Source organism: Eleutherodactylus coqui, chromosome 4 (genome assembly GCF_035609145.1).
Source record: "Eleutherodactylus coqui strain aEleCoq1 chromosome 4, aEleCoq1.hap1, whole genome shotgun sequence".
Lineage (NCBI taxonomy): Eukaryota > Metazoa > Chordata > Amphibia > Anura > Eleutherodactylidae > Eleutherodactylus > Eleutherodactylus coqui.
The window spans coordinates 155,831,503-155,847,954 of NC_089840.1; the positions used below are offsets into that span (position 1 = coordinate 155,831,503).

The window sequence follows — 16,452 nt, forward strand, 5'->3', positions numbered from 1 at the left end:
ATATAATTTTTCTAAACAATTTTTATATGTTTCAATGCTCTTAAAAGCGTTGAAACTTTAACTTGAACCAATTTTTCGTTAAACTGGGCTGCCTCCAGGCCTAGTTACCACTTAAGCCACATTAACCAAAGCGATTAATGGGTTTCACCTGCTCTCTTGGTTGGCCATGGCCAATTTTTGGGATGTACATTAGTACTGTTGATACAGCAATTTTTGTGGGCCCTCGCCTACAGTGTAATCAAATGAATTTTTAGCCCACCTGCATTACAGCTGATGTTACATCCGCTGTGTTGGGCAATGCAATGGGATATTTTTATGTACCGCCGGTGGGTTCCAGGGAGCCACCCATGCTGTAGGTGCACACGGAGTTTAACCTACATCTGTCCACTTGTAAAGAACCCCAGTCTGACTGGGGCATGCAGTGTGGGCCGAAGCCCACCTGCATTAAGCACAACATTACTACCTCAGCTGTGTTGGGCAATGCAATGGGATATTTTTATGTTCCGCCGGTGGGTTCCAGGGAGCCACCCATGCTGTCGGTCCACAGGGACTTCACAATAGGGAGTTGTACCTGCCTGTGTCTATGAATTAAAAACCGCGGTCTGACTGGGGCATGCAGACACCTTGACAGAATGAATAGTGTGTGGCACATAAGTTCCCCATTGCTATGCCCACGTGTTCAGCTCCTGATGGCGGTGGCACAGGATTCTATTTCTCATTGCTTCTGTACAGCATTGTGGGCTATCGCCCCGCCCCTTTTAAAGAGGGTCGCTGCCTAGCCGTGCCAACCCTCTGCAGTGTGTGCCTGCGGTTCCTCCTCATGGCAGACGCACTTCTAAATAGACATGAGTGTGGCGTGGCATGAGGGCAGCTGAAGGCTGCGCAGGGACAGTTTGGTGTGCGCTGTGGGGGGGAGGGGGGGCGGTTGGGCAGCATGTAAGCCAGGAGAAGTGGCAGTGGAGTGTCATGCAGGCAGTGATTGTGCTTTGTTGGAGGTAGTGTGGTGCTTAGCTAAGGTATGCATTGCTAATGAGGGCTTTTCAGAAGTAAAAGTTTTTGGGAGGGGGGGGCACTCTTGCCGCTATTGTGGCTTAATAGTGGGACCTGGGAACTTGAGATGCAGCCCAACATGTAGCCCCTCGCCTGCCCTGTCCATTGCTGTGTCGTTCCCATCACTTTCTTGAATTGCCCAGATTTTCACACAAGGAAACCTTAGCGAGCATCGGCGAAATACAAAAATGCTCGGGTCGCCCATTGACTTCAATGGGGTTCGTTATTCGAAACGAACCCTCGAGCATTGCGAAAAGTTTGTTCCGAGTAACGAGCACCCGAGCATTTTGGTGCTCGCTCATCTCTATTTATTAAACATTCTCAGCATTAATCTTTTTAATATTTATATAGTTAAAGAACAGTTTAGGGTTAGTTTTACTTTTTTGGCAATAAGTCGCTCTGTCTCCATCTTTGCTGCTTGCATCTGACTTTTACAATTTTTTTTTCCTTATACGTTTTTAGTGATTCTTGTTTTGGTAGCTTTATTTTTGCTGTTTATTGCCCCCTTTACATCTTTATTAGGCCATATTGTTTTTCTTCTATTACGAAGTCTTTTATTCCTGTAAAGTATGAACTGCTCATAGTAAGTATTTAGGGTGTTTTAAGTGCTTCCCATTAAGTGCTTCCCATTATTTTTGAGAACATTGTCCCAGTCAATTAGATTAAGGGCATCACTAAGCTGATCGAACTTGGCCTTCCTAAACTTCAGTATTTTCGAAGCCCCCCTATAAAACTTCCTCTTGAAGGACAAGTTGAAATGTATTATATTATAATATAATGGGTGACTATTTCCAAGTGTCCCCTAATCTGCACCCGTGTTATTCTGTCAGGTATATTGGTTAATATTAGGCGCAAAATGGCTGCCCCCCTAGACGGGTCCCATACAAGTTCGGCGAGGTAATTATATTTAGTAATTGACAGAAAGTTGTTATCTTTACCCAGGTTTCGGCTTCCCAGTTTTCATCCGAAAAGTTAAAGTCCCCCATAATAATTACCTCATTGTGGTTTGCTGCTTCATCTATTTGTTTCAATAATAGATTTTCAGTAGTTTCTGTTATATTTGGTGGTCTACAAAAACGTCTATAAGGATTGTATTATTGTTTTTCCCTCCATGTATTTCTACCCATCATAAGTAATCACTTATCTAATATCTTAATCATCTATTACTTCGACCGGCATGAACTGCTGCCTATTTGACTTTCATCATATAGTCTATTGGCACCTAGTAACCAATAAATATAACGTCCGGGTCTCCATGGCTACGGATACTTGACAGTCAATCAGCTGGTAGGATGAATTCCTCTCTGCGGGATAACTCCTCCCCCCTACGTCATTACGTTGACGCTCTGTCACATGTTGGGTGGGCGTGGCAGCGCTACCCGACACTGCCGCCCTCGGCTCCACCTAATTCTGTGACGTCATCACGGCACTATCCGGCCACTTCTCCAGTCGGCGTCACGTCACCCTGGCAACACAGGGACGCCGATGTGCCTTGCGAGGAGTATTACCATCACCAATCTTTTTAGCGATCCCACCCGCAGATAGGCACTACTATTCATTTGTATGCCGGCCAGACGTTTTAAAAGTTTTAAAAGCCATTTTCCATACTTCCCTCTCTCTGGGGAACATGAATGAACGGACGGCTGGTGGGAGGTGTTACAGATCCCTCCCTCCCCCCTCCCCACTATGATGACAGTGGTTGGATTTTTTCAAACATGTTTTCTCATTGGTTAACAGGGACATACCCCTAAGTGGGGTGTTAGCCTCTTTGCCTCATTTAAGACACACTACTCCTGTGAGTCATCATTTCCCTCCTGTCTACCATCAAGACAGGAGTTGCTGTTCTTTCTCTCTTCTTCCCACTTTGCTCTATCTCTAACTGGATTGGGTTTTTTGTTTTTTTTTAACCTTTTGTTTTGGAGCACTCTCCATGTATTGTGGAGACTCTGTTCTGTTTGGGATATTGTTCCCAGGATATTACTTTATCCTAGCACCTTCTAGTGAGGAATCAGTGCAACATTTGTAACGCTCATTTCTCCATAGGTGTTTCAATCAGCCTGGTTAGTTTTTATTTTTATGAGCATACTCCTTATTTTTCTGGGAGTTTTTCTATTATTGGGGGAAGTGGTATTTTGGTACATTTGTTCTGTTATGGGTAATTTATCATCTTTTTATTTGCCCATACGGATAGGTACCACCTATTTTACCATATAACAGCATAGCTCACAGCATAGGGCATCTGCTTAGGTTAATCCAATTATATATGAGATAGATATTTTCACTATCAAGGACAACTATTCTTTTTCCGTATCTTATGACATTATCAAGCATTAAGGTTCCTGATGAGTCTGTACGAGACAGAAACGCGTTGAACCAGTCTGAACCAATCTTGAAACAATTTTTCAAAATATAATTTTTTTTTTTTTTTTTTTTTTTTGCTAGGAGAACCCAGTCTGATTGTCCACTGGTGTTCTGAACTTGTCTTTTATTGGTCTTTGAAACCACACGTTGCATGAGAACCCATCTTATCTTTGAATGGGGTTCTCCTGCTGTTTCATTAGAAACTATTGTATTTCTGGATTGATAACCTGTGGCTTATAGTCTATCAGCCACCTGTATTTATCTCTCGGAGGTACTCAGCGGAAGCATTGATTGGTGTCCTTGTATTCAGAACTAATTTTCATCTAGTTCTGTGGATAGAAGCCAATCATAGACTTCTGCTGGTTTCTCGTTCTGGGATTATTTCTTGCCCGCTACTATTACTTAAACAGGGCATTCCTCGGGATAGAACCGCACTTGTCTCTTACCGGGACGTCATTTTCAGAGCTCTGGGGCTTCTACTGGGTCACTTGCTCATTTTTGCTCCTGGTCTAGCTTATGGGACATAGGGCGAACCCAGGGGCTCGCCACCACTAGAAGCTGACTGTAAACCACCCACTTGGTGGAATTTTTTTCCGCTTCCATCTTTTCTATAAGGGTAGACCTCGATATGGTCCTCTAATTAGATTTGAATTGATTTTGGAGCGGTTGATATAGTGAGTCGGTAGTGTCTTATCCATCAGTACACTCCCGTACTACCTTGGAGGGATCAGCTTCGTAGATTTTTTCTCAGTTCTTTTCCAGGGTTCTATCTCCTGCTCTGTTTCTGTTTTGTTTTGTTTGTTTTTTGTGAGGCCCAAACATTTTATATATATTTGTCAATAAAAGTTATATTTTAAGGGATATACCCAGTAAATATATTATTTATACTGCTTAAAGAATGCAGTGAAAAATAAAAAAAACTGCCAGAATTACAGATTTTGTTAATCTTGCCTTTAGAAAAAAATGGAATAAAAAGTGATCAAAATTTTACATGTTCCAAAGAATTCGATACATGAAGACTAGAGTTCATCCCGCAAAAAACAAGGCCTTCTAGAGCTCTGGCAATCGAAAAATACAACTTGTCCTGAAAAAACCAAGCCCTCCTATGGCTGTGTCAATGGAAAAATGAAAAAGTTATGGCTCTTGGAATGCTACTGGAAAATTAATTGAAATTAAATGAAATTAAAGTATAAGCTAAATTATACTTCTTTTAGCCACGTTTTAAATTTTTTTTCCCATCCTGTGCACCCTGCAGATTAACCTTTTCCTCCTCCAGGACGTACATTTACGTCCTGCAGCATCGGGGTATGTATGAAGAGAGATCGCAGCGCAACCTCTCTTCATACAGCGCGGGCATCAACTGTTTATTACAGCTGACACCAGCGGGCAACAACTGCTATCGTACAGCATTACGTCCTACTGCAGGAGCCATAACAGCATCACTAGTTGTGGTCCCCCAGGGGGCTTACAAGAAAAAGTAAAAATAAGATCAATAAAGTTTTATTTATTGTAAAAAACAAAATTAATAAAAGTTTAAATCACCCTACTTTTGCCATATCTATAATGAAAAAAATCTAAATCATAAAAGAAAGATACATATTTGCTATCCCCGCGTCCGTAAAAGTCCGATCTATCAAAGTAGAGCATTTTTTTAAAAGAACGCCAGAAATGCACTTTTCAGTCCCCCTGTCTCACAGAAAAAATGTAATAAAAAGTGATCAAAAAGTCATATGTATTCCGGATTGGTACTAACGTAAACTAAAGGGCATCCTGCAAAAAATTAGCCCTTGCTCAACTATGTCGATGGAAAAATAAAAAAGTTATTGCGCGCAGTAGATGCATCAGAAAATAATTTTAAAACATTAAATGTCTTTGAAAAAAAATACAAGTACTACAGCAAAAAAAAAAAACTATACAAGTTTGGTATCGTAGTAATCGTACTGACCCATAGAATAAAGTTTTCATGTCATTTCTGCTGCAGTTTGTGTGGTGTAGAAACAAAACGCACTGAAAGATGGTGGAATGTCATTTTTTTTCTATTTGACTCCACTTAGAATTTTGTAAAAGTTTTTCAGTACATTATATGGTACTTTAAATAGCACCATTCAAAAATACAACTCATTTCGCAAAAAAAACAAGCCCTCATGTAGCGATGTCGATGAATAAATAAAGGAGTTATGATTTTTTTAAAAGGGGGGAGGAAAAAACGAAAAGGCAAAAAAAAGGGGGCTGCGTCATGAACCCTTTGCAATCCAATTTTGGATCCAGCGATTCCTAGGGGACTTTCCCTTTCTGCCATTATACAATGGTGCCGTCTGCTGGCTAGAGCCAGTACTGTGAAATGGGACATGCAGAAGAGGCCCCCGACAACAGAGTGGCCAGTAATATACAGTAAGAATACCCTGGCGGATGTCTTCCAACATCAGAGCTGTACAGCCTTCAATCAGAATGTCTTCAGACGTCAGACAGTGGATTGGAAAGGGTTAAATAATGTATTAACTTACTTCTGTAGTTCATTACGAATGCAGGGATACCACATATGTAATTTTGTTTTTAATTTTATACAAAGTAAGGGTAGCTTCACACGAGCATGTTTTTGTGCGTTTTATAGGTGCACACCCCTGCACATGCAAAAACATGCGTGTATGAAGGTCCGTACATTGCCTCCAATGGAGCCACGGCTGCAGCCGGCGGCTCCATTTAAGGTAATGGCCTGCTGGCACCCCTGAATTGTTTTTCAGGAAAGGGCTTTTACATATAAGCTCTTCCCTGAAAAACAAAACTTTTAGTGTAAACCCCCCCACCCAAAACTTCACCTGTCCGCCGCTGCCGTGTCCCCCACGGGAATGAATAACACATCTGCCGCATGCGGCAGATGCTTCCTTTATCCCTGCGAGGAAATATAATTCAATGCTGCACCTGCCACATCTGTGACAGATGCAGCAAAAGAATTCTTCATCCTTGCGGGGAATAAAGAATTCCCTACCACAGCTGTCACACATGACAGCTCCGGTAGGGGATCCAGCTGCCGGCATCATGGAATTGCTTTTCAGGGAAGGGCTTTAAATAAAAACCTTTCCCTGAAAAACAAGGAAAAGTGGTGTTGAAAAAAAAAAATCATAATCATCACCTTCCTTCAGCTGCCGGGGCTCAGCCGCGTCCTCTCTGCGCTGTCCCCGCCCCCACTGTAATGCAGTTCTTTCAGCAGGTGGGGATTTAAAATCCCGCCTGCTGAATAAGCTGCTTCTGATTGGCTGAGGCGCTCATGGCATTGTGCTCTGCAGGTCCCATAGTGAAAAATAGCCTGAAAATCTTCTGGGCTATATCACTATGGGCAGTGGACTTGTGCCACTGAAGGGGTTAATGGAATCCTAATAAAACATGTCATAAATGTAGGCTCATTGGAGATCCAAACGCAGTCTTTCCGCTTCCTGAAAGCAAGACTCTGCCTCTCTCAGGAGATCAAGTCAGGCATTCCACAGTTTATGGGACAACCTAATGTCTTCTGAGGAAAGCTGATATAGCAGTTATAGATTTGCCATACATGTAAGAAAAATTAAAACAATGAAAAAAAACAAACACCTTATATTTTGTTTCTCTTTCATGTGAATTCCACATAAAAACTGTATAAGTAAAGCTGCAGGGCAAATGAGTGACCACTTCCTACCCCTTTTGGTATTTCCATAGCTAGAACTGAGGTGTACAGCTGATCTCCAGGTCAATGAATCCAGATATAAATTCAGGTTGTAAAATCGAAATTTGGGAAGACAACATAAAACATGTCGAGTGATGGATTGAAACAGAGGAGTGGATGTGGGTCGACCACCGTCATTACAGAGGATTGTGCTGTCAGCCTTTGGTACACAATTTAAAATATTAACCACCAAGCCTATTAGCGCCTTAATGATCAGGCCCAAAATTTTGGAAATCTGAAATATGTCATTTTAACATAGAATAACTCCATACAAGTTTTGCATATCCAAGTGAATCTGACATTATTTGGTAAAAATAGACTGGCAGAATTTCGGGTATATTTCTTAAAAGTGCCAAAATTGGAAAAATCTTGAAAAATTTTACTTTTTTTCACATTTTCAACTGCACTATTTCAAATATGTGCAAGCATACTGTACAAATTTCTGATACAATACATATTCCCATCAGTTTACTTTAATCATGTACAAATTTAACATTACTTATTAATATTTTGAGGAGCATTTTGATTTGCTACACCAAGCCAAGATTGCAAAGGCTCATAGGTATCAGAATGATAGTTACACTCACAAATGACTCCAATTTACAAAGTATACCCCTCAATGTATTCATTGAGGGGTGTCGTGAGCGTTTTGACACCACAATTTCTTTTCAGGAGTTAATGCAATTTGCAGGAGAAAAAATAAAATTTCATATTTATGCAAATATGTCATTTTACAGACAGTTTTTTTCTCTATAGTGCACATGAAAATGAGGATTTGCACCTCATAATGGATACGTCGGTTTGGATGGGAACATGGGGCAATAAAACTGGGTATCCTTTCTCTTTCCATGCTTATTTCCCTCAGCAGCAGGGATGTGGAGTAAAAAGTGGCGCTCTGTGACGCTTTGCAAACTTGCTGAGGTGCGGCGGTCTCAAATAGATGGCGCTTAACAAGCTGCTCCTGGAACTGCAGGAAGGCAGGCGCTTCCGGGGACATCTTGTAATTACATATTGGAGGTAGCGATCTGAATAATGCCAGTCTCAGATGGCCGTATGTGGAATCCACTTGCAAAGGCCCGCAGAGGGCCCCAGTTGTGAGATGAGCCGTGGAGCTGCGTACGGCTGCGTAATGTACTGTGCATAACTGCGTACTCACACTGGCGGTCATGCACAGTACACCTTTTCTATTATATTCCCCACGTCGTCACTGAGCGATGATGCCGGTACCCACAGGCCGTACACAATTTAATTGCATATGGGCTGCAGGTATATCTGCGACCATAGAGCACAATGGCCTCTATGTTGCGGATATCCGCGGTAAGATTGAACATGCTGCGTTCTGTTTTCTGCGAGTGGATTACATAATTCCGACCCGCTAATGTGAGCAGAATTGTGTAATCCAATGTATTTGATCAATCTGCATATTACTGCGGATCAAAACTCGTGCGAGACTGGCCTAAGGCAGATTGCTACCTTTTTATCAACTACTGGGAACTGCTCAACGAGGCCACCTGTCACTGCTTCAGGCTCTCGGCTACTGTTGGGAACAAGGAGATTCTCAGGCCCTTCCCTGCAGCTGTGCATATATCCATCATTTTGTCGGCGGGTGCATGCGGAGAAGCCGGGGAAAGTCCGTGGAGGAGGATCACATCAGGGTTCAGATTCAGAGGCCTCCGGTAAGAAGTTTCATCTCTGGTCACCGATCGAATCGGTGAGGGGAGATTAAACTCCAACGTTTTTTAAATTTTATGTGATCACCATTATTCATTGGATAACGACAATCACGTGACCGGTGACTGCGTACTGTGTCCCCCCTTCCCCATGCCATCTCCAGGCTCTTGGCTACCTTTGGTAACCAGGAGCAGTGAGATTTAAAATTTCCTGGCAATCCTCAACCCTTACGCATGCATCCGCCATTTTGCTGACAGTCCGTGGATAAAGATCCCATCAGGAGACAATTCTAGGGAGCTTAGGTATGTAATTTAATCTTCTCTCATGAATATGATCCGTAGGGGGAGATGGAACTTTAATAGAGATGAGCGAACGTACTCGTCCGAGCTTGATGCTCGGGCGAATATTAGGGTGTTCGGGATGCTCGTTACTCTTAACGAGTACCACGCGGTGTTCGGGTTACTTTCACTTGTATCTCTGAGACGTTAGCGCGCTTTTCTGGCCAATAGAAAGACAGGGAAGGCATTACAACTTCCCCCTGCAACGTTCAAGCCCTATACCACCCCCCTGCTGTGAGTGGCTGGCGAGATTAGGTGTCACCCGAGTATTGAAACCTGCCCCTCCCGCGGCTCGCTACGGATGCATTCTGACATTAGTTCAGGGAAAGTGCTATCGTGTTGGAGCTGCTATAGGGAGAGTGTTAGGAGTTATTATAGGCTTCAAGAACCCCAACGGTCCTTCTAAAGGCCATAAATCTTCTGTATATGCGCTCAATGGGGCCAGCGGCAGCAGCGCCGACCCCACTGAGAACATATAGAAGACAAATCCTTCTTTCTGCCACAGCTGTAACAGCTGTGGCAGAGAAGAACGATGTTTGCCCATTAAATTCAATGGAGCGGCAATACAGCCGCTCCATTGAAAGCAATGGGCTGCCGGCGTGCGCGGGGTGAATTGTCGGGAAGGGGTTAAATATATAACCCCTTCCCTGCAATTCATCCAGAAATGTGTAAAAATAAAAATATATACCGGCGTATAAGGCGACGGGGCGTATAAGACGACCCCCCAACTGTCACCTTATACGCCGGTAATATAGCGGAGCAAAGAATAAAAAGCATTACTTACTTCTTCAGATGATCTGCAGCGCTGCTGCAGGATGTCGTTCCCTCCTGGTCCACGGAAGACTATTGCTTTCTCTACGAAAGGCTTGAAATCCCTGCCTCCAGAAAGACATGTGCCTTCAGCCAATCACAGCCAATGACAATGATGTCATTGAATGGCTGTGATTGGCTGTGGTTCTGGAGGCGGGGATTTCAAGCCTTTCGTAGAGAAAGCAATAGTCTGCCGTGGACCAGGAGGGAGCGACATCCTGCAGCAGCGCCGCAGATCGTCTGAAGAAGTAAGTAATGCTTTTTATTCTTTGCTCCGCTATATTACCGGCGTATAAGGTGACAGTTGGGGGGTCGTCTTATACGCCCCGTCGCCTTATACGCCGGTATATATTTTTATTTTTACACATTTCTGGATGAATTGCAGGGAAGGGGTTATATATTTAACCCCTTCCCGACAATTCACCCCGCGCACGCCGGCAGCCCATTGCTTTCAATGGAGCGGCTGTATTGCCGCTCCATTGAATTCAATGGGCAAACATCATTCTTCTCTGCCACAGCTGTTACAGCTATGGCAGAGGAGAACGATCTTTACGCTGACAGTGCGGGGGGGGGGGGGGCACTCTTGCCGCTATTGTGGCTTAATAGTGGGACCTGGGAACTTGAGATGCAGCCCACCATGTAGCCCCTCGCCTGCCCTATCCATCACTGTGTCGTTCCCATCACTTTCTTGAATTGCCCAGATTTTCACACATGAAAACCTTAGCGAGCATCGGCGAAATACAAAAATGCTCCGGTCGCCCATTGACTTCAATGGGGTTCGTTACTCGAAACGAACCCTCGAGCATCGCGGGAATTTCGTTCCGAGTAACGAGCACCCGAGCATTTTGGTGCTCGCTCATCTCTAAACTTTAACTTTTTAACTTTACATGATCATGTGACCGAAAACTGCATACACCAGCCCCCGGTCACATCTCCCTGCACTTGGCTATCTTTGACAGCCGGATGGAGGGAGATTATAAATTTGCCAGACTCTCTGGCCTTATGCGCATGCGTACCAAATCGACATACGTAGAAGCCCACGGCAGTTCCTTTTTGGACCATATCGCCGCGGGACATCACAGAGGACGGAAGTGAGTATTTTCAGCTACCCTCGTGGATCTGATCTGTGAGGGGAGCCGAAACGTTAACTTTATTTCTCTTTTTTCACTTTTCCGCGATCACCATTATCCATTGTGTAACGGCTATCACGGGCCTGGGGACCGGTCACCATGTCATCTCCAGCTTCCCGGTTACTAAAGGTGGTCAGGGGACTTCAGAAGTCGCGGGCCACCTGGTCTTCTGTGCGTGCGCATGATGTTTTACATCTGGCACACATGCACAGAAGGCAGCATCAGGTCCATAAAGGGCTAGAACGCCGCGAGACATCTCGGAGGATGGAGGTGAGCAGTTTTAGCTCCCCTCATGGATCCGATCTGTGAGATGAGTTGAAACTTTAACTTTTTTTCTTTTTAAACTTTTTGTTTACTTTTATGTGATCACTGTTATCCATTGGATATCCCCGCCCCCCGTGACAGCTCCAGGTTGTCGGCTAACTCTGGCCCTGTGGATTAAAGCCCACTTAGGCAGGACGTAAAAACACTATATGGTGGTCACTAAGCGGTTAACTTACCAACACTGGCACCTTTCATAACAAACAAACAAACTGATGTACTAGAAAAATGTAGGTTTGCAATTTTTGATTCTTCTGAATCACAGCCGAGTATAATCCCACATACAGAAAACAGTCGTCTGAACCTGTCAATCTCAGCAGGACTGTTATGTCTGTTGGGGGCCTCCTCACTCTCACTTGACAGATGATGTCAGGGACATGCTGAACTTTAATGCCCAATAGTTTTACTCATGGGGAAGGATAAGCCACCACCAGAGGGGTCCGATAGTGGCTTACTTCCCTCTCTGCAAAACACCTGTACACTTCTGCATATGTACTGGGAAGTCCTTAAATGCAGTATGTTTGTTCTTATATTGTTATTGCTGTTACTTACTTGGGTCGTAGGGATGTGGTTGAAGACAGTTTACTACATGATTGTCTGCTTCTAACAGCATTAGATGCTCCGCTGTGTGCCGATCCCAGATGAAGATGTGACCACAGTCAGAACCACTTATGACAAAATTCTTACCCCAAAATCCAGCCTCTTTGATCTGCAATTAAAACAAGTGACAGATTTTTGCTATTGTAATTACGGAATACCAGCAAAATATGGATTGGCAGGAGATTTGGGGAAAGGGAATCACGTTTTATTTCTGCAAGCAGATTCCAAATCCACGTTAGAAAAAATATCAATGCCATATACACTATGGAGTGGATTACCATAAGTAGTGATGTGATGCAGATATACCTAGCATTTTATGTGGATTCTATGCGAAATCTGTGGCAAAAACTAGCGGAGCCAGCAGGAATTGCATTCTCTCGGGATCAAGCATAACTCCTATGGAGGTTTTATTTTTTCCCTAAAATGACATGTTAGTTTGCTCTCATTTGCCACTCTTATGTAATGATGGTTTAAAAACACAGCGGTGGAGTCTGCAGCAGATTTCACTGCAAAGGAGAATGGAACAATGATGAAATTCCTGTTTCTGAAAGGGATGTCAGCCAAAGGCATTCATGGTGACATGGTGCAAACATTAAGCCAGAAGTGCACTTCATACTCCACAGTGAAAAATGTGTTTGACAACATTTAAAAATGGCCACTTCAACACTGATGCAGACCATTCCGGGAGACCTACAGTGGTAAAAGTCCTAAAAATAGACACCATACATAACAATATTCTACAAGAGTGGCAAAGATTATAACTGAGGCTCTGAACAATTCCAGAGAAAGAGTTGGGTCTATAATTCACAATGATATGGACATGAAGGTGCCTTGCAATTGGGTCCCAAAATGTTTGTTAGCAGATCAGAAGCATGTCTGAGTGCAAGCCTTCCGGGAAATTCTGCAGCATTTTCTGCAGGATGCTGATCCTGTTCTGTCTCGACCAGTGGGGATGAATGTGATGTGGATTTTCATGTATGCTTCTGAGTCAAATCATCAGTCAAAGGAATGAAAACACAATGGTTCCATGTGTCCAAAAAAGTACAGTGTGCAAAAGTTGTTATACAAGTGATGGAGTCAGTCTTCTGGGATAAAGATGGGATACTGCTTGTGGACAACCTTTCAAAGGGGTCTGTTACCACGGCTGTTTATTACCCAACACTTTTTGATAATTTGAAGAAGGCACTGAAGTCTTAAAGGTGCAGAAAATTGAGCCAAGGTGTTATCTTGCACAATAATTCCTTGTCCCACACAATGTGCATGACCCAGAGTACACACGCATTGGTGACCTGGGCTTTGAGGTGCTGGATTCCTCCCCCTCCTTATTCACCTGATCTGGCAATCTTAGACTAATATCTCTTTTCTAATTTGCAGAAACACCTCAAGGAAACCAAATTTGTTTTCATTTCTGACATAACTGCAGCGGTTGAGACCTGGTTTGCCACCCAACCAAAGGAATTAGAAATCAGACATGCAGGCTTTGATGTACTGAGACAAAAAATATTCTCAAAAATAATTCTGTTTCATTAAAAGATTCTCTAAGGATTGAAATATATCAAACATTAATTTATCTATGGCAGCATTAGGTTGAGGCGATGTGACAGTCTCATTATGTATGAAAAATTCTTCACTTTTTTTCTAGAAACTGTTAAGATCCACAGTCATACCAAAAGCAGGCTCAAACTCTAGACCTGCAAAGTGGATAACTTAAAAATGGGCTGTTGTATGCTCACCTTCAATTGGAATAAGGAACAGAAGCCAAGTACATTGTATTAGTCTATGACCCTATCAGAAAAAAAAAAAAAAAAAAAAAAAAAAAGTGAAAAGTAAAAAACCTGTCTCTGAAGGATATCTGTGTATATACCATTAAAGGGATCGTGTCATGACAGGTTTAATCTGTCATATAGCCACAGGTCATCCAAACATTTATGGCAGTGGGTGGCAAGGAGCTAACGACAATATCCACTGAATGGAATTTTATACCATGAAACACAGTGCACAGCTATAGGAGTCACAGTGGTCTCACTTGCAAGCAGGCCCCTTAGCTAGGGGGGCTTGCTGGACTCCCTTGCCACTCTCACATTGGCTGCACCACAAATCTTTGCATCAGTTAGAACTGCCATGGCACATAAACTGTTAAAGTTTCTAGCTAGAAGAAATGTATATATTTCTCATCTTGATTGAATTAGCGGAACTTAGAAACAGTTACTATATGTAGTGTACAGTTGAAACTAGAAGATTCAATAAATTAAGTATATACAGTGAAGGAAATATGTATTTGATCCCTTGCTGATTTTGTAAGTTTGCCCACTGTCAAAGACATGAACAGTCTATAATTTTTAGGGTAGGTTAATATTAACAGTGAGAGATAGAATATCCCCCCAAAAATCCAGAAAATTACATTGTCTAACTTATGTATATTTATTTGCATTTTCCACAAAGAAATAAGTATTTGATCCCTCTGGCAAACAAGACTTAATACTTGGTGGCAAAACGCTTGTTGCCAAGCACAGCAGTCAGACGCTTTTTTGTAGTTGATCAATCGATCATTAAGATTTCGAGGCTGTCGCTTGGCAATTCTGATTTTCCTCTGTCCTGGTGGGAGGTACATGGACTGGGGAATTATTTGGAAAACAAGATAGTACCCACAGGCCTAAGGATCCAAAACCTCCCCCACTTAAATTGCGTACGGAGGCTTTCATGAGGAAATGGGAGCAGGAGGCCACTGATAGCTCCCTAAGGACAATGCAGCTATTCTTGGGAGAGGAAAAACTCTATTGGAAAAAAATACCTCTAAACTTAATGAGGCAATGGAGAGTGCAAAAAGATTCTCTAATGAACTGGAATTTGAGAAAAAAGAAAAAACATTACAATTAACCATTGAAAAACATACTAACTATCTAAAAGAGAGGAAACATTTCCAGTTCACTAGGGATCTTAAGGACTTTACTGAAAATAGAATCTATAATGTCCAGTCGCAAAATGAGTCAGAAATTAGTTCCTGAGAGTGTGAGCTGTCAGAGAGTGAAGCAACGAGAATAATGCAACAGTATGCAGGAGAAAGAAACAGGGGGGGGGCAGACATAGAATAAGATGAAGAGGAAATAGAGGACAGCATAATGGGGGCCATTTTTTAGAGAAACCCATATCTCAGTATATGGTGAGAACGCGACCAGGGGGCTCCAACCAGGTCCAATAGGAACGGAGTTGCCAGGGAGAGGCAACAGTCCCGAAGTTGAAAATGCTGAGGGAAATGAGAAAAGAAAGAATAAAGATGAATTAGAGATTATCAACTAGGACTCTATCTGAAACAGAAATAAGTCTATTCAAGATCGGTCATTTGTACCAACTAATAAATATAAATCCTTTGAGTGGATAAAAGATTTTGCCCTCTTTCTTTGAAAAATAAGATGGAGAAAATATTTTGCAACCAAGGGACAAATCAGATGTGAGGAATTGGGTATTGACCCTGAGGACTTGGAAACTCTAGACCTTCTTGAGGAGCTGTCCTGAGAAGGGGAGAGGGCCCTAGGCCAAGGCCTCTTCACGAAACTAAAAGCTAAGAGCATGAGAATGCCTCCGTTGGGATTATGTTCTTATATCGACATTTTCGAGGCGTTGGTCACTGACTAGCTTGAAAAACTTGCTAAAACAAAAAAGTATCGAACCCAGAATTTGTCCGGTAAGAAAAAGAAAGCGCTGTTATCCCTAGAAAAGGACACCAATATTATTTTGAAGCCATCAGATAAAGGGGATAACCTGGTTATTATGGAACGACAGGAATATAGGAATATGTGTCTCAGAATTTTGAGAGACAAATTATGGCATTTTACCCTCGGACTCCACGGATGGCTTTATTTCAGACTTGAGATCTCTGTTACAAAAAGCTAAGGATGAAACAAATTCTAGGGAATAGTGAATATGAGTATATCTGCTCAAATATCTCCCAGACAGCAACTTTTTACTCACTCCCAAAGATTCATAAGGGCCTTGCCCTCTTGAAGTGAAGGCCCAGTGTCAGGTATAGATTCCCTGACACAGCGGGCAAGTGAATATATTGATATCGTGCTCAGGCCTTTCGTGGAAGGTCTACCGTCTTACATACGGATACCACTGACCTTTTGAGATGCTTATAGGGAATCGTACTCTCAGACAATACCTTCCTAGCTAGTTTAGATGTTGAGGCCTTGTACAGTCATATCTCGCACAGTGACGGAATCAAGGCTAGCTGTTTTTTCCTTGACCAGAAAGGTGTCCATATGAAACTCCATAACACCTTCGTCCTTAAGCTGCTTAAATTCATCCTAGAGCATAATTTCTTCATATTTGAGGGGTGATTCTTCCACCAGCTCAGGAGGACCGCTATGGGAGGACCTTGTGCCCCCACTTATGCGTGTCTCTTCCTCGGCTGGTGGGAGGAAAAATATGTATTCCAAGAGCAAAATAAAAAATAGACGAACCGAATTGAACTTTGGGT

General features: G+C 42.7%; 1 protein-coding gene across 5 annotated transcripts in view; it reads right to left on the bottom strand.

The window, feature by feature from the left end:
* DCAF6 (DDB1 and CUL4 associated factor 6) overlaps positions 1–16,452 on the bottom strand; it is a 992,542-nt gene that overhangs the window by 105,707 nt on the left and 870,383 nt on the right. For all 5 annotated transcript variants that reach the window (XM_066600328.1, XM_066600324.1, XM_066600329.1 and 2 more), the window contains one exon: positions 11,928–12,084. In XM_066600328.1, coding sequence (XP_066456425.1) covers positions 11,928–12,084 — 157 coding nt within the window. The remainder of the gene's footprint in view (positions 1–11,927; positions 12,085–16,452) is intronic.